The sequence below is a fragment of the Neofelis nebulosa genome, chromosome 11, assembly GCF_028018385.1.
Source record: "Neofelis nebulosa isolate mNeoNeb1 chromosome 11, mNeoNeb1.pri, whole genome shotgun sequence".
NCBI lineage: Eukaryota > Metazoa > Chordata > Mammalia > Carnivora > Felidae > Neofelis > Neofelis nebulosa.
This window is the reverse complement of record NC_080792.1, coordinates 69,269,578-69,291,133: the sequence shown is the minus strand read 5'-3', so window position 1 is coordinate 69,291,133 and position 21,556 is coordinate 69,269,578. Positions and strand designations below refer to the sequence as shown.

Below are 21,556 nucleotides of genomic sequence, written 5' to 3'. Positions count from 1 at the left end.
CGTGGTAACAAAATAATTCCAAAAGCTGACTTCCATATTTCCTTTAAAATGCGTCAGTAAAAATGCATTTAATTTGTATGATATGATGTGAGTTTGGGGCTCCAGAATAAGGTTGCTTAGGGCAAACCAAAGTCTTAAAGTGACCTTACAGAGGATGAGCTGATGGATGGAAAGGTTGATGGATAGATGAAGGAATGTACGTATGTATGAATGTATGCATGGATGTATAGATGGATGGACAGGTGTATATAAGGATAGATGAACAGATAGGTGGATGGATGGATAAATGTATGGGTTGATGGATGGGGATGGGTGGGTAGATGGACAGATGGGTGGGCAGGTGGATAGATAGATGAATGGATGGATGGATGGAGGAAAGGATAGATGGATGGATGGACGAACAGGAGGATGGATGGACAAGTAGATGGATAGATGAAGTACTAACTCAGTATCACTCAGTGAGTTGGTGGATGTGCTCTGACTCGTCACTTTTAAGCTGTTATTAAAACCATTTTAACTTAGGCACAAAACCTTAAGCACAAGGACTGAAAGAGTATTAAGATACCATCTAAGACATTACTCATTTTACAGACGAAAATACTGAGGGTCACAGAAAGGAAGGGACTTGGATAATGGCACATTTTCCTTATTCTCATCAAACAGGAGGCTGTTGCTTAAATGTTTGCCTCTCGGATGGACCTGGCACATGCCTATTTCTCAGGCACCCTACATATTTATAGGACAGTGTTTCACAACTGAAGACAGCTTGCTGCGAAACTGACAGGTCTCAGTCTTGCCAAGCCCCAGGATCTTTCCTGCACACTTTCCTCGCTATCTCCTGAGGAAAGCAGACTAGTGAATGGCAGTGCTGGGTCTGGGCTGAAGCCACCTTGTAAGACCCTGCTGAGGACAACATACTCAGTCCCTTCTTGAGTCTTTCAGCCATTGATAGAGGCACGGTAGAAAAAAAAGAATCTCTTTGTTCCCCCACATATTGGACTTTCTTTCTGGATTTTCTCTTGGTGACAGCATTTTGATTTTCCACCATCCCTCACCTCAATCCGTGTGTTGGGGAGCCAAGGACTGGCCAATCAGGTCTTACATCACTCCAACCCCAGTGATGGATTCAAAGATGAGCACATGTACCAAGTCTGACTACATGGTACACAGATTAGCCTGCTTAATCCTCTCCACAACCCTGTGAGATAGGTACTATTATAAATCTCTGTTAAAGATGAGGAAACTGAGGCACAGAGAAATTAAATAACTTGTCCAAGACTGTATAGCTGATAAGTGGCAGAGATGAGATTTGAACCCAGGTGGCTTGACTTAAAAGTCAGCATGCTTAACCCTGCAATATCCCGCTTTTTAGTACCTGGTGCGTTGTACTTCCTCCAAAAATACCACTGGGTGAGTTTTATCATAGGTGCTGAAAAAATATATATATTTTTTATCCCATTAAGTGCTTAATTAACAACTCAATGTGACTTCATCCCTGGGAGAACTGGACTTAATGGACTCACGTAACTTTACACATAGGACAACTCACTTTTCTGGAAATTTATTACCTGGTCACCATGGCTATGCAGAAGCTACCAAGAACTAAGAACAGGTGAATAATGAAAGTTTCCAAAGTCAAAAATGCTACCCACGGGTGGTAGGTATTCACAGAAGAGTTCTTCACTCCGATCTTGCACACCACTTTTACACAAATGTTATCTGCCTTCTCAGCTCAAAGCAACTTAGAAAATGGCTATCCGGAAGGAAGTCCGTGCAGCATTGGGAAACAGTCATTAACTGGGGAGCTGAACTGATGTAGAAGTAAATCCCAGTCATGAACCTGAGAAGTGAAACGCTTCACCTCTCTCAGCGTCCACTACCTTATCTATAAAATGGTGGCACAGCAGTATCTACCTCATGATATCGCTCTGAGAAGGAAATTAAACTGTTGATATGATGACCAGCCCTTACTGGGTCCTTGATACATTATATCCATGATGATTAATTTAATGACAAATTTTTCATCCCTTCTCAGGCTCAGTTTCCTCATTTATAAACTATGGATTCTAATAAGAGTCCTCTTGGGGAATTTCACAAGGTTGTTGGACAGAGTAGTAAGGCAATGGAAATAAAAGTGCTTTTTAAGTGGCTAAATGCTGCTTAAGTACAAGGCAGTATTATAGTTATTACTACTAGGGCAGTAAGAATTATACTATTGTTAATACTTATTACGATTAGCCATCATTATGACTACTGCTATAAATGAATGTAATATTGGTCCTTAGGTTCCTGCAATATTTCACAATAATCTCCTGGGTTAGGAGTGACCACACTTGAAATGAACACCCAGAACCGTGGCTGCTCTATCAAACTTGAATCAATAGCAGCTCCTCTGTACCTTAAATGAAGTAGACAAGCGTCCCTTTGTACAAGGAGACACAGACCTAAACCTTGGTAACAGCACAGTGAATTCTATATTAGGAATAACTACCAGAGAGGTAGGTTAAAGATGGCTGCCAAGTCTCGGCCATTCACATCTATAATGGGGTCTATTTCCCCTCCCTTTGAATCTGAGCCGGCCCCGTGACGTGTTTTGACTGGAAGTTGCAACGCACAACTTCCGAAGCTGCCCCTTAAGAGATCTTCACCTCTTGCCCTTGCTCTTCGAACACTCCCTCTTAGAATCCAGCTGTCATGCTGGGAGAAGCCCAAGTCACTAGAGGCCACGTGAGAGGAAACTGAGCTGCTTGCGTGCTAAGCAGCTCCAGCCATCAGACATGTAGCTGAGCCTCTTGGCATTTCTAGCCCAGTCAAGCCACCTGATGACTGTGGCTCTGTCCAACACCGTGTGCACCAGAAGAATCACTAAGCTGAGCCTAGTCAAACTACAGAATTGCAGGAGATAATAAATAGATGGTCGTTACCTGAAGCCACTAAATTTTGGGGGTCTTTTGTCATGCGGCAGTAGCTAACTGAAACAAAATGGAGGTGGGTGCTCCAGTGAGATGTTCCTAACCCAGCTTAGAGGGGCAGGGAGAGCTCCATGGAAGAGAGAGCATGTAGAAGTCATAAGGGATTTGTGGGTTAAGCAGGTGGAAAAGGGTCCCAGCTTTCACTCATGAGTCAACCCTCTTTTCTACCTGATGCTTTTGAGTGCAAGGCAGGTTAGTGATAAGAAAAAGAATTCTCAAATCTTCTCTCACCCGGATAATTGTTTCTCCTCTTTAGGGATCAGCCCCACTTCCCCGGCTCTAAATCAAAATGACAGGGCCTCCAAATTGGTTCAGGTGCTCATGCATTTGTAAAAATGTCTTTTGCTGGAAAAGGCCTGGTATGTCTAATTTCTGCCCCAAGCACATTTTTATAGTTAAGCTATATTATAAATGTCGTTTAATTTACCCAGCAATGTCGGGCCTACATTAAACCAGGAGTCAGTGATAATATATATGAGATCCTTTTGTACAGTCTGATCAGGGTTTGGGAGGAGGGGAGAGGCTGGATTTAATCATCTTAGTCCGAATTTATATTCTTTTCCTCTCCTCTCTGCTGCTTTTTTTCCCCCTGTGTCCCAACCACCATGGGGAGGACAAAGAAAGCCTTTCAAAGCACCAGGCCAGGTCTGAAGGGGCGAGTCTGTGGAGGAGTTGAGGTTTTAAACACAGTCTTTAAGGGGTCAAGGGCTGGGACCCCTGCAAACTTCCCAGCAGGCTTAGAGCCTCGGCCTCCCTTCTACTGTGGTTGGAGACAGACGGTCTCAGGAGTGGAACTCACATAGTTCCAGACTTTAGCTGGGAGGCTGGGGATGGGTGAATCTGACTCATGAGGAGGAGTGACGGGTGGGATTACTCCCCCAAACCCTGTCTGCAAAGGTCTCATAACTAACCCCCTCCACTTCCCAGAGGCTTTATCAAACCTGCACAGGCCACACCCCTGCTTACAGTGAGCTTCTAAGAGCGAGGGAATAAACCCCTGACCACCTCTTAGCAGCCCCCTTGCCCTAAGGGATCTGCTCCACCCACCTCTTCCCTTCCTTTTGCCTGATGCCTTCCCCGCTCTTGATGCTTGGGCCACAACAGCTTTCTGTTAGTTCTTCCAATGTCCCGAATTCTGGCGGCCCGTGCACAGCCAAGCCGAGGGTTGAATCCTGCATGCTAACGCATCCCTGGCTCAGCCTGTCCCCCACAAGTGCAGAAGCAGGAAAGAAGGCTGATGGTTGCAATAATTCATGTCAGGGAGGCCGTCCCAGCGCCTGGCAAGCCCGTGCCTGGTTCATGGGAAGTTGGGTGTGATCGATCACGCACTTTACCGGGCACATTTATCTGGCTCATTAAAGGAGTTAACTAGGTTTTTAGGGAAGAGAGGATATCAGGGCATCAGGATCGTCTGTGGGAAGGAACACAGGGTGGGGGGTGGGGGGCTAAAAGTAACTCCCATCCCCCATCCAAACTACAGAGAGGCAGTGAATTCTTTCCCAGTCCCTCAGACATGGATATAAATCCCAGCTCTGGCTCTTACCAGCTGTGTGACCTTATGCAAGTTGATCTTTCCAAGCCTCAGTGGCTACTGCTGTGAAATGGGGTAACGTATTTACAGAGCTCGACTGTTCTGTGGCTTATATGAGGGAAGGTGAGGAAGGGGCTCAGTGTGCGCCTGGCATATAAATGGTAAGGGTCATCATCATCAACAAAGGAATCATAAACGGTCATGGCTTAGAGGTCCAATAATTCAGGCACAGTTACTGATGCCTCAGAAACCTCTAGAGGAGACAGTGTGTGGGGCTTCCTAGGCAATAGGCAAGGCTGCAGCTCGAGTATCTGGGTCTTAACAGCTTGCCATGGGCTTTCAGGTCATGTTTTGGAAACTCCTGATAAAGCCCAGATCACTAAATCTAGAAATGGAGAAACTGAGCCCAGAGAGGGACAGAGATGAGCCCAAGGCTGCACAGCACATCTTTGGTAGTTGTACAGAACACAGATCTCCCACTCTTGGTCAGGTGGTCTTTCTGCTGGTCCAGGCCAAGGGGTCGTATCAGGTCAGGCGGAGGTGACTGGCTTTGGCTGAGCCCCCATGGGCAGCGCGAGGGATTCCGATTCAGCTCATGCTCTCAGAGTTCGTGGCTTTCTTTTTAACCCCTTCAAGTACACAGTGCCCGTGAGAATGTCTGAAGTCGTCTGGAAGCTTTCTATCGTGGGTACTATCACAGATGAATATGCCAATCCCCGTCTCTCTCATTGAGAGGTGGGCCATCATTTAACCCCATTATGTCAATACTGAATGATCACTACACAGGTGACACAGCCGAGCAAAGGACTATTAACGCATATTCACTGAATAAATGAATGAATGAACGTGTTGAGTCAGTGAATAAATGAAAGATCACAGAGAGCATAAGCTCCTTGAAGGTTGGCCCTGTGGCTTTTTTTTTTTTTGTTCCAGCGCCTGGAACAGAGCCTGTACAGGACAGACGTTAAATATTTGCTGTTCATGGTTGAATCGGTGAATCAGGCCCTGAATTTCCCACAGCCTAGTGGGGGGAAACAGAGGTATAAGCAAAACTAAGAATAGGGAAGGCAGGTTACCAGGACAGGGGTGCCAGCCTGGGGCTGTGGAGGCATGGCCAAGGGAGAGGAGGGTGGAGGGGAGGCGCCTGGGAAGAGATCCCAGAACGGAGTACAATCCTTGGTATTAGAGGCTGGGGAGGAAGAAAGGGAGCCAAGCCAGCCTAACTTGGAATTTGGGACCAAGAAGGAGCAAGTCAAGTTACAGACCGATACGGACAACATGGTGCCATTTTGTAAGAACTCAGCGCATATGCCCAAATTGAGGGCCATTCTACAAGACAATGGGCCTGTAGTCTTCAAAAACATCGAGGTCAGGAAACACAAAGGCCAAGGAATCATTCCATCACGGAGTCTTTCTGACCCTCAGTTTCTTCGTCTGGAAAGTAGGACTAATTTTCTGTATCAGTAGCCCCTCAAAATTGTTTGTGACAATCTAATCCAACAACGGGTATCTACTCTGCCACATGCAGAGAATAAATGACTATTTTTATTACTACTGAGAATAAAACTACCCCAGGACCTGAAGGAATTCATTTGTTTTCGGCCAAACCTCATTAACTGATTGTCCAAGTCTATGCGTTAAGGAAATAATGGGCATATTATTTACGCGCATACACACACTCACACGCTTGCTACATCTCTGGCAACTCAGCTCAGAATGTATTTTCCTACATGTGCAAGAGAACAAAAAGCCAGCCTACTGTTGCCATAAGTGAAGTCAGTAACACTTCGCTGGAGTTCTCGCCTCTGGCCTCTGTTCCTGCAAAGTCTAGGATGGTTACAGAAGGTTCTCTTCAAGTGATAGATTTATTTGGCCCATTGAAGGGCGCCAACTAAAAAAATTTTTTTGTTTTCCTAGAGATGCTTGGATGAGACCAAACCACCTCGCTACACGTAGATACCTACCAGGACTAGTGGCCTGGGAATGCACTGGGAAATCCCAGCCCCGGTGCCTCGAAGGCAGCCACTCCGTGCCTGCAAGTCAACAGGCCAGCACGAGAGAGGGGAGAAGAGAGAAAAACACTTGCACACGTGAGTCATACCTGAGTTTGAAGAATGATTACATGTTAGGGTCTCTGAGGGCAAGGCTACGCCTTATTCATTTCTGTATCTCTAGCACCTATGGAGTGCTTGCTACAGAATAGAGGGTCTTGAAGGAAGAAAAAGAGCCTGAATGAACCCTAATCCACCAGCGCTTAGCCATCTGAGACCCAGCTTCCTTGTCTATAATCAAATGGCTCTAATAGTCACCCTCGAAGGTTCTGCTAGTAATTAAGCAGGATTCTATAAACAAAGCCACGGGATTCTAGTGTATTATGGGAATTTGTTTCCTTCTCGGCCTTTCCGGGGACCTACTTTCTTTGGAAACAGGGAGAGTGGAGGCATGGTGGAGAGACAAGACAGACCCAGACACTGCCTTCTGGAAGCCTCTGACAGAAGCCTATGCCCATGTGGTTCTTTGGGGTTTTGTGGCTGATCTGAGATGAACCTTGGTGATCAAACACTCACATTCAGTGAGTGATGGGTTGACCCATCCGGACCCCTGCTTTCTGCTTAGAAACTTGATTTTATTAACCAAGATAATAAAATGCCTTAAATTGGGAAGCAGAGTCTAGATGTGGTTGCTCTAAAATCAATGTTCCTGCCTGAATTCCTACAGAACGTCTTATCTCTGGGGTTTGCATTTGCAAATTCTGTTCCAGCTGAGAATGACCCATCAAGTCTCTCTTTCTCTATTAAGACTCTTGAGGGGCACCTGGGTGGCTCAGTCAGTTGGGCTCTGACTTCAGCTCAGGTCATGATCTCACAGGGTGTGGGTTCAAGCCCCGTGTCAGGTTCTGTGTTGATAGCTCAGAACCTGGGGCCTGCTTCAGATTCTGTGTCTCCCTTTTACTCTCTGCCCCTCTCCCACTTGTGCTCTCTCTCTCAAAATTAATAAACACTTAAAAAAAGACTCTTGAGAACAGTGCTCATTCACTTACTCATAGCAGTATCTATACTGAGTATTCAATTTCTGTCAGGCACTGTGCTCAGCTCTTGATGGAAATTTTCCTAATTTTTTGTGTGTGTCTCATCAACTAGATGAAAAAGGTACAGTTATTTCCTCTGCCTCTACTATTCCCAGAAAGCACAAACAACTTGCTGAGGGTTATATGGCTCATTAGTGATCCAGACTCAGGCTTCTATTACCCTAACTTGTGACCTCTTGGCCACTGCCACATGCCCAATGAGCACCTGCTCACTGCCCATTGTGCCCTTTGAGCTAGATGTTGGGGACACCGACATGAGGTGTTCTGAGTCTGGGAGGAGGACATCTATGCGTTAGCATGCATGCTGATAATATGCACTTCCCACACGCTAATTAAGAATGATTACACCTCAACATCCATTCATTCCGCAGCTCTGTATTTACTGAGCTTCTGTTTTGTGGGAGATGTACCGCTGGGAGGTGGGGAAATGCGACACGGCCCCTGCTTTGGAGGGCCTTGTTGTCTAGAAGCAGGGAGAAAGGCTTTCAAACTCTTGCATCTGTGGTACAGTGATTGATGATCATTGTAATCCATTTGTCCGTGCATCCCGTGGCTGGACACCTGCTCTGCTCCAACACGAGTCCCGGTGCTGGGCTTGCAACAACTCCACAGGTTGGCACACTGTGACACCGCATGCTTCTGACTCCTCCGCGACACCAATTGTAGGACAAGATACATGTTGAATGAATGAATGAATGATGATGATGATACCATAAGTATGATCTGATATTATCTATGCTATTGTAAGTATTGGACTCCTAGCGGGCACCAACCACTATTCTACCCATTCACAACCCTCGGGTCCTCACGACATCCAGTGATGTGGGTCCATGGATCATTGTCATTTCACAGCTGAGGAGACTGAGGCCTGGAAAGTTAAGTAACTTGCCTAAGTTTACACCTTTGGAATAACAAGAGAAGTCTGAGGCTTTCTTTAGAAACAACAACAAAGTGTGGCTTTTAACCCTGATTGAAGTAAAAGTATGCAAATTAGCCCGAGCACATCATTTTTTATTAATGCCATAAATTAGGCAAATTTCCCTTCCTGAAGCCCTGGAAAAGTAGGGCTAGGACTGATTCCACACAGTTTGCATTAATTTCCAAGGTGGTTGGCCCCAAATTAGCTTTACAACTTGGTAAACCTGCCTTACAGGGGCCATGGAGGAAGAGGTCTGATCAGAAGCCTGTAGAGAATGAGGAGTCAGGAGAGCTCTGTCCCTCTCCTTTTGCTGTAATGACTTTACACTTTAGTGGTGCACTTCCACATCCAGGGCTGCCACATACTGCTGCATAGGTTGTACACTGCTCAACTCCAGGGGCTGGGGGACCATTCACAGACACTGCTGGAGATGAGCAGGGAGGTGACATAGGCATTGCAATCTCACAATCCACCCTATGGGGGAGGCAGAGGAAGCATCATATTCCTGCTTTGCAGATGGAAACTGAGGCTGAGTTGATTAGACCATTTTCTCCAGGGTCACACAGCACAGAAACACCAGGGCTGGGATCCAAGTTCCGACCCGTCTCTGGCCTAGGCCACTGTTGAGTCCACCACTCCCAGAAAGTGTACTCTGAGTACATTCTTTTAAACATTAAACACCTCCTCCCTCTGTCTCCATAATATTAAAGCTTTGAAGAAATCACAACGTTATATAACAGCTGCATTACTAAAACCATGCATAGAACCACATGTTTGGGAAAAAACGCATTCTGTTTCCCCACTCACCTCCACCATTGCTCCTAACTGCATTGTTCTCATTCCAGATGAACATTTTCACAAGGAGGGGGCAGGCTCCTGGGGCCCTATCTTGAAGCTTCTCTTCACTTTCCACCCCAGCCTGATTTGCAGAGAATGGACCCTTTGAAACGCCCAATTGTAACAGTTTATGAGGACCCCTCTCATAAATGCCCATCTCAAATTCTTTTCTTGAGTTTACCCAAATGGTGGGAAGGGCATTTTCTGCAAATGCTTTTGTGCCCTATGCCTCCCAAATTGGGGTCATTCATGGCCAAAGAATGAATTCCTTTCATTCGTTCATTCACTCATTCATTCATTCATCCATTCATTCATCCCTTCAACAAAACAGCTAAGAATACAGAGACAATAAGAGACAACTCTGGACCCCAAGGACCTCACTGCCCAGTGAGGGAGACGAGTCAGCAGACACAGTGTGATCTTCCCCAGCTCTTAGATATGTTTATCAGTGAGGCCACAGCTATATAAATATGGATGTACTGGCCAAAGAGTTTCCAGAGCCACATCCTGGCAATTAGAAGGGTTGAGAAAGACCAGCAGAGCAAGAGCATGAAATGTCACTAGTGGTGATTGCTCTACCCAAATACATACCTGATGAGCCCTGTGTTACACCCCATGGCAAACTCACCCCACCAGCCACAGACGACTGGATTGAACTCAACAGCCAATCTATTGTCCGAGCCGGACAAGCCATACTCCTCAAGAATCTGAACAGGGAAACATGAAGAAGCTGAGTGTCAGATGGTATGTCTGGACTGCCATGATCTAGAGCAAGACTGTCCAGTAGAACTTTCTACCACAATGGGAATGTTCTCTGTCTACGTTCTCCAATATGGCAGCCACTAGCCACCCATGACCAACGTGTACTTGAAATGTGGTTAGTGGGACTGAGGAACTCCAATTCTAATTAAATTAAATTTTAATTAATTCAAATTTGAAACCAAATAGCCACGTGTGGCCAGTGGCTACCATATAAGATGGTGTACATGTAGAGTTTGACCCGGAGAAGCCATTATAGCCCATGTGTAAGGAGAGGTGATGAGAAAGATTGCTGTGAGTGAGCAGAAGGAGGTAGGCGATAGAGAGACAGCCAGAAGCAACCTATGTAGACAGAAGCAGATGCCGTGGAAGAGAGAAATGGAGAAAGGAGCCCATCCCTGGAGTATTCTTGGCTCAGTATTTGGGGTACCCTTAGGGCATGCCTTCTTATTCTTGTCTACCCTGAATGAGCCTTTGATCTGCACAGCCAAAAGAAATAATGGTTCCTCTCTTGGAAGCCAGCACTGATGTGAGAATCTGGGAATCAGCTAAGATTCAACAAATCATTACTATAATTGTTATCACTCCCCCCTCCCAACCCCAATCATCTGGGTTAAGTGACTTGTCTAAGATCACACAATTAGGTTGGAGCCAATATCTGTCACTTCAGAATAAGTGCTCTTTACCACACTATACTGCCTTGCTGGGCTCTTGGTCCTGAGTCAATGCCCCATTTCGGCATCCCAACTCACTAACTCATGACACTGAGCTTGGCATGTGCCTACACCCAAACTGGAAATGGATGAGACCAGACAAGGAAACCATCACCCATTGGTTCATACTCACCCCTCTGCCCTACAGGACTTGTCCTAAGCTCCGGGCTCCATGTATTGGACTGTATCCACCCATCTTACTCTAACTTCCAGCCTTTAGATCATCCCTTAGTGTCCAGCTACTTGCCCAAGGCTGGCCCTGACCACATCATCCATGCCTCAATCAACTCTTCCCTGGCTCTCCACACCCCCCACCACCCCCACTGGATTTCTCAATGAGCCACTCCCTACGACCCATGGTGAGAGCATGGAAGACCAGCAGGGGAGGGGGGCACCTGGCCTGGGACCTGAGCCTCCCTGAGCTTCCACGATTTACTCTTGCTTGCTTGACTCAAGCCATCTGCTCGGATGGCACCATTCCCAGGTGTGAGCTGGTCTGCTAGTGCCTCAAAGCTTCAGATGCCAAGTCAGCATGGGAGGGAGCCACGGCCTGATTTCAGTTTCTGCTAACGTTTCTTTTATGCAGTCAGTCTGCCACGGACACATGATGTAAATATCCGATTTGGGTAATGGATGCCATTGGTTTAATGGAGACAGAGACTTTAAGGCTCCCCTTGCCACCTCTGCTTGGCTCTCAGCACACACACTAGGAGAGAACATCCCACTGTTCTTAAAGGAGGGGAAACGTCATTTCAGAAAGGAAGTCAGAAAACAGGAGTCAGAGGTTTGAGTCCTGGCTCTGCCGCTCACTTGCAGTGGGACCTTGAGCAAGTTAAGTCCCTTCTTGTCTTTGGGTCTCTTTCCTCAGTAAAATGAATCTATCAGGGAACAGATCGAGGCAGGTCGAGAGCCTGAAATCTGCTACAATCTGATTTAATATGACAGAGCCCAGGAAGGGGGTGCCTTGTTAACTTTTTCTGCAGAGCATGTCAATTCCCAGTCCCCATTCATCACACCATCTCTGGAGAATGCGAGAGCGTAGACCGGCACCCCTACGTGTGGTCCAACGATGGCTCTGGGCGACCCGGCTGCTTGTCCAGGGTCACACACCTAATGGAAAGCAACAGCCTGAAACTCAGGCTGTTCTGACTCTAAAGCACAGGTTTTCATTCACTTTGCTAGTTTTCAGCTGGGCATTTGCTGTCTTTGCTGCTGCCAGGGGACCCAAGAGAAGGCAGACTCCACAACACCCAGTGTCGTGCCCAGAAAGTCTCTGTCCCGAAATGAGCTAAGCCACAGGGTAAGTAATTGCAGCCAATACGCCCCTTGGAAGGAAACACGGCTTCAGCGGGGACCCACCGAATGGCCCATCTTGTGGCTGTGTGTTTGCACAAAGGTCGGTCGCGGTGGTTGTTTTTCACAAAGTGTGTCTCTTTCCTCCCTCATCGAATTCGTCTTCCTCATCTTCTTTTTTGTAGACTTCTTTGGCGATTTCACATCCATCGGCTCACTGATCTTCCTCACAGCAATTCCCTGAGGTAGGACACTACTGCTATTTCCGGTTTTCTGATGAGGAATCAAGTCTCCTGACCAGCTGTCCACGGCCACACGGATATAGGAGAAAGGGTGAGGAATCACATGCAGATCTTCAGATTGCTTCTACCTCCCTGCCACTAATATTGAGATGAAAGGCAGTGTAGTGTAGCTTTACAAATGGGTTGAGCCTTATGCTGGGTTACAGACAGGCTAAGAGTCATATGGATGAGTAAGCTTCGGTTGATGTTTTTGAGGGAGGCATGTTAAGTGGTAACTCATGCATCATGAGTGTATGAGTTATCTATAATAGAGGGATAAAATGGGATGGGGGAGCAGAGGGTGATTCATAACTGGCACAGACAGGAGACAGGCAAAGGCAATTAGGGACTGGGTTTTGAAGGATGAGTAGAAGTTCACCAGGTGAATATTGGTAGCAACAATGGGAAATTTTATTGAGTACTTGCTACGGGCTATACATAGCTACCCATTTTGACTATTTGTAACCATCCTGCAAGGGAGACAGGACCCTGATTTTATGTATTAGGCCAAACTAGGTTCAGAGCGCTGACATGCATAGCTCAAGGTCATGCTGCTAAAATCAGCCAGCTGGGAATTTAATCTTCAGCTATGCAGGCTCCTAGGGGGACAGTCCAGCTTGAAGGAACTGCATGAGTGAGACAAGAAAGATGCTTCGACCAGGAGCATCAGAGGGAGTATGGAAGGTTGGGATGAACTGTTTCTCCTCTTGGAGAGCTGACTTGAGACATGTGGCATTTGCCACTGGATGAGGAAGCATCTCCCCACCTGGCGTCCAGTGCAAACTGCCCTAATTTCTGGGCTTGCATCGTCTCTCCATTTGGCCATTGCTAGGTGATACCTCATACCCTAGCATCTAGAATGAACCTGGGTTTGAGCCCTGACTGTAACCTTCATTGTTCATAACACCTTGAGCAAGGGCTGTACCTTCCCAAGACTCCGTTTCCTTACCTGTAATACCTACTTAGTAACGTCACCTGATAGGGTTGGGGCAGGACCAAAGGAGTGAATATATAGGGTAAGCACATGGCCAGTCCTCTAGCCCAGAGTGGACCCACACTGAATGGCAAACTGCAGTGCCACTCTTTTGTCATTCTTTCATAACCAGCCCAGGACAAAACACGCATGGGGGTGCTTGGAGGCTTGGGCCTTCCATGCCAGCACCCACCGCCCTGAAGCTTAACTTCCTGGTATGCATAAAGCCCTTAACTCCCATGTCTCATCCCAGCCCTGTGAGGCCAGGTTTGCATATGTAGCTGTGGTTATTGTGATCCGTTTTACAGATGGGAAAACTGAGACTCGCAGCCAAAAGATGATTAAGTTTAGGTTCCTGAATTTAGGAGCTTACAGAAACCCATTTTCTATACTCTGGGTTCTCCATTAACGGTGGGGTGGTTTGGGAACAGGGGAAATTACAAACAGCCAGAATTCCAAAGCCAACCAACGAAGGAGCTGTATTGCTCACCTTCTTTTGTGAAGTCTTCTTGGTTGAGAAGAATAATCTTTAAGCTCTCTCTTTCTTTTTCCTTTTTTCTCTTCCTCTTCCCCTTCCCCTCCCTCCCTTCCTTCTTCCCTTCCTTCTTTCTATCCTGCTTTCCTTTCTTCCTCCTTCCCTCCTCCCCTCTCTCCTCCCTTCCTTCCTTTGTCTCAGAGATGTTAGGGGCTTAGGAAAATCCTAGTCCATTTTGGTCACTATCCCGGCAGGTTTTGGAGTTTGATGACCTGGGGTTCAGACCCACCCAGCCCGATGGCACACTAACAGTGAAGTCACCTTGTACACACATTTCATTGGGAAACACAGCAGGACCCAGCTTGGAAGGCGCTGTGCCCGACACTCAAGCTCATATGCTCAGTAATCACAGTATCTGGATTCAAATCTTACCTCTGCCACTTCCTAGCTGATGACCTTGAGCTTCCTGAACTAATAGCTTCCTAAGCCTTGGTTTCCTCATCACTAAAATGGACAGAAATTGGGAAGATTAAATAAAACAACCTATGCAAGTGCCTGATGTATATTCAGTAATCAGTGGAGACGATGGTTATGAACGAATTGCCCACACATACATTGTAACCTGTTTCGCTTTATGACTCCCTTCAATTTGACTAGTTTTACTTGAGTGCTTACCCTGTACCAGGAACAGTGGTGGGCAGAGGATACGCCTCCAACATGCATCTGACAAATATTTATTGGCCCCTGTCATACATCAGCGAAATCTGCACACGAGCGTGGGGAATGCGGAATACGAGGCAATGGCGAGGCATGGTGTTAAAAAATTGATGCCAGGGGCGCCGGGTGGCTCAGTCGGTTAAGCATCCGACTCTTGATTTCGGCTCAGGTCATGATCTCATGGTTTGTGAGTTCGAGCCCCACGTTGGGCTCTGTGCTGACGGTGTGAGCCTGCTTGGGATTGTCTCTCTTCCGCTCTCTCTCTGCCCGTCCCCCACCCTCGCACTGTCTCTCTCTATCAAAATAAATTAACATTTAAAAAAATTGAAAGAAAATGATGCAAGACTACAACCACTTCTTGGCTTGTTGACTCTCGACACACAGCTTAACCTCTCTGTGCCTCCACTTCCCAATCTATAAAATGGGTATGATAACTGCATCTATTGGGGCTGTCGTGAGGCTTCTCTGAACCAACCTACATAAATCACTTATCACGGGGCTTGGAACCAAATCAACACTCAGTGAATACTGTTTTCATTGTTAAGACATGGCTCCAGCCATGTTGTAAATGACATCAGGCATGTCCACTGACCTCCACCTGACTCATCATCACTGTACCCTCCCCTAGAACCAGCCCCTTCTCTCCTCACCCCCTCCCTTCACCCGACACCAAAAGGCTGCTTCCAAGGAGCCACAATAACCAGAGGATTATGCAAATATGCAAATCTAGTGAGGCAGTGTTTACCCAGTGCTGGGGCGGCTCTACTGGGCTACTGGGACCCGCTGTCTTCAGAGAGGCTTGCTAACCTCTAGCGGACAACAGCGAACACAGCGCCTCACAGGCCTTTGTTCCAGGCTTCATGCGCTGACCCCACGACGTCCCGGGGAGAGCACGGAGGAGGCGCAGGTCTGACGATTTCTTTTAGAAAGGTGTCAGGCTGTGTGCCCACCTGCCTGCCCCTCCCACTCACTCACTTCCCTCTGGTTTTTCCCGTGCGTGCGTGATGTGCTCCGAAAGTGAAGCTTTCTTCACAGTCTTTTACTATCCCACCGGAGAACAATCGGCCCTGTCTGCTGGCACCTGTCACATCCCTCCGGGGCCAGCTCAAACGCTACCTGCTCAGGGAAGCCCACCAGGCGAGAGTGTACCACACTCGCCCGTGAGATCCCACAGCACTCTGATGTGCCCCCTCCCGAGGCGCAGATCACAGGGCATGGATGCCAGTGGGTTACTTCTGATCTCTCTTGCTAAGCGGTCATTACTGGGACAGGGACCCCAACATATTACTCTGTCTCTCCTGCACCCTACGGGGGGCCTGCCACATGCATAGGAAGTGCTCAGTAAATGTTAAATGAATGAACAAGTAAATGTCTTTTCCAGAAGATTCTCTCCTTGTATCTCCTTTCCAACCGTTAGACTGCCATTCTACATGTCTGGTGCCACGGACTCTGCTTCCTGATGGTAATATTGGGGTTCAAAGATTTACAGTAGGAGGCCTTGGGAAGGAAGGATGCCGGCACCATCTCCCACATCCGCCCTTTTTACTTGGGCCTCAGTCACCCAGATATTTATGCCAACATCTGCTTCACCAACTTCAGGGATTCGCTCCCTTGGTGCCTACTAATAGGGGCAATTTGCTTTTTGAAAAGCAGGAGAAAAACAGAGGAAATGTTACTTGAGCACCTACTACGTGCCAGGTGCTTTAACAAGGAAGTGTTACGGAATCATTGCAAACATCCTTCCAGACCAGGACCATCAATCCTGCAGCCCTGCCCCCATTCCACAGATGGTAAAATGGATGCTCAGAGAAGACAGTGCTATGGAAGGTCGCACATTCATGAACACCGGACCTGGACCTGGACCTGGACCCAGGTTTTAGAGGCCAGCATATCTTTTTTCCAGAACCCTATAAATCTAATACCAGTGCCCAGCTCATACTCCCCAGAACCCCCCATGGCCTTGTCATGGCCTCTTTGGTGTTTTGCAATTTGGCTCCATGAAGGAAACCACAAGCTGGTAGAGAAAAGGACAGCAGGACTCTGCATTCTGAGGTTGCTTTTCTTGGAGCATTCTCCTGCCTTTGCATTCTTTCCTTCCTCTGTTTCCACTGCATGTCAAGTGTCAATCAATACTTTCTCTCTGAGAAATAGGAATCAATTGTAGGAAGCAGCAAAGGAGGGGGGGGTGGGGTGGAGGCGGTGGCGAGACCATCTTTAGAGCTCCGCTCTGCCCTGCCGACCTTTGGTATTGCACGCACCTGCTGGTTACAAAGGTCAGAACTGCCCTAGGTCACCAACTACAGCTTTGAGCGCCCCTAGTGGAGGTCTGAAGCACACCACTGGACCAAACGGGGACCAGTAAATTGAGCCCTTTGGAATAGCTTTGTGAATAGCCGGAATGTACTTGTGAGCAAAACCACAAAACAAGCCACTCTGATCAGGAAACATCCTTCTGTCTTGGAAAAGGGAGGACTGACTATAACATTATGGTACGAATGTCTAATGAAACCTTGCGAACACAAGAAGAATCCCTCAAGCTTAGATAAGGTGGCCCCTAGCAGAAGCAGCCAAAACTCCGTGGAAAAGAATGGCAATCCATAATGAAAATAGTTGTTAAGTGAATTTAACAACAACGCACATTAGAGACTAGAGGAGGCAGCAAATTTGAGTCTTATTGAGCAATATTGAATTTGCTTTATTAATTCAAGAGAAAAAGAAAAGAAATTACACTCACGCTCTGCAGTCTTAGCACGCAGCTACAATTATTCCCCATGTGCATATTTTAGACAATAAGAAGCCTCTTCAAAAACAAGTTATACTTTATACTTATTCATGCCTTACAGCAAAATGGCCCAGAGAATCACGTGACCTGCATAAGAATGTAGCAACAAGTCCCTTTCAAGTATTTACAAACCCCCCTCAACTCCACAGGCAAAGAGGACTAGTTTGCAACAAGGTATTAGATGTTCGGCTCTCCTTCCGACATTAGTGGGAAGTTGGGCTCCATGTTAAAAATAGAATTTATTGTGGAAGGTCAATTGTTTCCAAAAGCACCATCAGAATTGGCAGTGTTCATTGGCTATCCTCACTCTTTCCTTAAGACTTAAGAGTCTAAGAGTCAGAAGCTCAGTTATTAATGAGCCTTCCGAAGTAGTGCATCAGTTGACTTTAATTTGGCGGTGACCTGAAGTTAATTAAAAATATATGCTGGCTAGCTATAGTGTTGAACAGTTGGGAAAATAATATGAAATGTCTTAAAAATTAACACACGCACATTTTGTATTTGAAGCCAGTGAAAGAAGCAGGATATGAAATCCTTGTCTTGGATGACAATTCAAGAGTTGCCATTAAGGCATTTTTCCTGGAGGGTGGTGTATTGGAGTGTGGTCCTCAGAGGTAGAATCACTTTAGAAAAGCCAGCAAGACACTGGGTAGCTTTGGGTTCTTTCTGTGTGTTAGTCACAACACAGATTCAAAAGGGGGGGGGGAATGAGAGAGGGAGATGTGGACTCTGTTCAAGGCCACCAAGCCATTGTGGAAAGACAGCTAATTAAGGAAGAGTATGTTGTGGTGGAAATGATTTATTTAAACCGATTCTCTTCCCCCATCTTTCCCAGAGAAATTGTCCAGACTGGTGTAAATTGTGAATATTATTGCTTCATAAAAGGGGGGTTCTTTAATGATATGCTTTGTTAAACAAAAGGTGATGAATTATTTCCTTCGCTGTGCACTCCGGGGCTCCACATTTAAAAAGAAGGGGGGTGGGGATAAAATGCCTGATTTATGCTGAGGAGGGCACTCCAGGCTGTGGGTAAGAGTTGAAAGGAATGGGACCCGGAACTAGGGCCCACGGAGCTGAGAGCTGTCCGCGGCCTTTGGTGCTGAAAGCAGGTGTGCACGCCAGGGGTCCAGAACGCCCCAGGGTGAAAGGGCACCGCCTGGGCCCCAACTCCGGGTCAAGACCATCCAAACAGAAATGAGGACCCAGGTGGGGTGGGTGTGCGCCCCCGACAGTCTTCAGTCTGGGCAGACCCTGCAACTGCCTGCTTTTTCCCACGTGAGTTTCTGGGAGCCGGAGTTGGACCTTTCAAAAGGCTAGGTCCGGTGGTCTACCTACCAATGCTACCCTCCACTTTTGGGTCTCCTACCGAACTGATTAAATCCTCAAAGCTCTCCCGCTTGGCTCTGTGTGAATGAAGCGCCCAACCCCCCAACACACAACTTTTCCTGGGGGACTTCAGCGGGGTGGAGAAGAGGGTGCGGCTCCGGGTCTGGGAAGGAGGAGCAGCGATCCTCCCCTAAACTTGGACCCCCCCCCCCCACCTTCCCAACCGGCAAGCACGTGGTGGGCGAAACTAGTACCCACCCCTCCAATTCATAACAGTGTTAAGAGACGCTAGGCTGTTGGGGGTGGGGGAGGGGAGTGTCCGCTCAGGTTCCCGACTGTGACCTGCTATCTCTTCCTCCCCCGCAAGTTCTGAGAACCCTGAGGGCCCTCCACCGGCCTCCAGGCGAAAGCCACACCCAAGTTCGGCTGCCAGACACTTGGCTGGGATCGGTCCAGGGACCCAGTCCCGCAAGGCAGCCTGAACCAAAAGGGTCCTAGAGTGGGAGGGCTCGGCATTAGGACGCACCCCCCCGCCCCTCCAGACGCACTGTTCGAGTCTAGTCCTCAGTTGCAGGGCGGGTCAGCTGCCCCCTCCCCCCCCACCCCACCTTTTCTCGTCCTCTCCCCGAAAGGGTGAGAATTATCTGGCTCTCAGCCCCGGGTGCGTTGCAGAGTGCTCCGGGCATCTGGGGTTTGGAGGCGACCCCACTCCAAGGAGATTCTCTGGGGCTGCAAAAGGGAGTCAGCCCCACAGCCGGGAAGACCGAAAGGGAGCCCGCAGCCGGGAAGCGCCGGAGTCCTTCAGACACATCCCCGCCTCCACACTCCCAGCAGCCCGGGCCGAGGGGACGCGGTTCCTAGACCCGAATTTGGGTGGCCGCCCCCGCTCCCCATCCCAGCGGGCGGTGCTTGAGTCGCCCGGGTGGGCCACGACCCCCCGCCGCCCCGCACACGCCGCAACTTTGCCCCCTCCCCCGCCCCGCCCCTCCGGGCGCTTACCTCCCGCCAGAGCTGCCGCGGGGCTCCCCAGAAGCAGGGCGAGGAGCAGCGAGGTCCCGCCGAGTCCCGCGGCGGGCGGCCGGGCCGCGGGCATCGTGGCTGCGGGGGGCGCGGGGCCGCGGGCTGCGGACAGGCGGACGGGCGCGGGAGCCTGGAAGCGGGGAGGCGGCGAGCGCGCAGGGCAGGCGCTGCGAGGCAGGGGTCCGCGGGCCCGGGCAGCCGCCGGAGCCCCCCGGGCGGACGCGCGCTCAGCCCCGCGATCGCTCTGGCCGAGCTGCGCCGGGCGCGGGCGGGCGAGTGAGGAGGAGCCGGCGAGCGAGTGAACGAGCGGGGAGCGAGCGGGAGGAGGGAGGGGGCTGGGGCCGAGTCTGTGCCGAGCGAGTGCGAGGAGGGAGGGAGGGAGGGGGCGGGCGGGCAGCAGGGAGAGGGGCCGCCGCGCCCCGGGGCCAGCCTCCGCCTCCAGCCGCCGGCCGTCGGCCCCGCAAAGTTTAAAGCCAATTCCCCTGGCGTCCTGTGGGCCGAGCCTTTCCTCCCAGCGGATGCTCGCGGCAGCCCAGCGCGGGCCAGGCGAGGCCGGAGAGCGTCCTGACCATTTTCCAGACGGGGAGATGAAGGCCTCAAAACCGAGCGCAGCCTTCAGCCTGCGAGCAGCCTAGAGCTTTCCATGGCTCAGCCTCCCGGAATGACCCCAGTCCCAGATCTCCCAGCCGCATCGCAGCCTCTCACAGGCTCCTCTGGGCCCCAACCAGCCCTCTGCCCTGCCAGCCTCCCTTGTTTCCAAAGCGAGTCCCGTAACCTAGAAAGTGTCCCACTCTGTGGATCTGATGAGAGTTGTTAATCTCCCTAGAACAACATAAATGGCCACGAAATTGTGTATCCAATACTTGGCGTTGGGGGCGGGGGTTCCTACGCCTGTGAAGCCTCACCAGGGACTATAAATTAAAACTGATCTGTTTTAATGTGAGTTCCATCGTCCACATCCCCATTGTCAACAGGGAGCCAGAGCTAGCCAGGGCTTCCTCTCAGCTCAGGCCCTTAGCTCTGCTGTATACGGGCCCTTCCCCTATCTGAGCTGGAGTTCGGGGCCCACCCTCCACGCTGTGCTCTTGCCCAGCCCTGACTCTCAGCATCTTGTCTTTTGTCCACGAATAGAGGTGGTGGGGGACAGCAGAGGAGGGAGACAGGCGGATGCTTAGGGACAGGCGTTGGCCAAGGGCTAGATGGAGGCACAGGCTTGTAGGCACTCCCAGAGGCTCAAGACAGACTGTGTGGGCTACCTTTGCGGCCCAGCCAGCTTCTCCGGCCTCTCACCCCAATTTAGAAGCCCTCTCTCGCCCTCCCCCCACACCACCTTGCCACACTATCTCCACATTGCAGCCTGAGCAGGCAGAGGGAGCAGATGGAGAGAAGGTTGCAGGCAGCGGGAGGAATATGTCTTTAGCTGAGTGGTGGCTGGGAGTCCCTATAAAGAATGGGTGGGGGAGGCCAGCACAGGGTCGGAGAGGACTGCAGGGGAGAGGAAGCACTCTGGTCTAGGGGATCAAAAGACCCCCCACACCCAAAGCTTCCCCTTTCGTTCATTCATTCAGTGCTTTTTACTGGGTACTCACTGCAGATCCAGATCTGCATCAGGCTTGGCGGACAGAGTCCCCCGTGAAACCTGATCCTTGGCACAAGGAAGTTTCCATTTCTGGCATTTACTGGTGGTTTTTATAAAGAGGCAGGGGGTGTATGAGAGCTGACTTCTTCCTTGGGGAAGATGAAGCCCCCTCCCCCCATTGCTTTGCCATATTAGACATAAAGCCCTGTAAGGAGTGGCCTTGCCTGTCTTACCCGTCACCAAACACTTAGGGCCTGCACAGTGCTAGCATGCAGTAAGCGTCCAATAATA

At 49.2% G+C, this 21,556-nt stretch overlaps 1 protein-coding gene across 3 annotated transcripts in view; it reads right to left on the bottom strand.

Annotated features, from left to right (window-relative positions):
- The window catches only part of SEZ6L (seizure related 6 homolog like), a 173,792-nt gene extending 153,477 nt beyond the window's left edge, over positions 1–20,315 (bottom strand). The window contains exon 1 of one of the 3 annotated variants that reach the window (XM_058693100.1): positions 19,666–20,315. In XM_058693100.1, the coding sequence (XP_058549083.1) occupies positions 19,666–19,759 (94 nt within the window). In that variant the 5' untranslated portion in view covers positions 19,760–20,315. The remainder of the gene's footprint in view (positions 1–19,665) is intronic. The other 2 variants (XM_058693098.1, XM_058693099.1) reach the window with 2 other exon arrangements.
- Between the last annotated feature and the right edge of the window lie 1,241 nt (positions 20,316–21,556).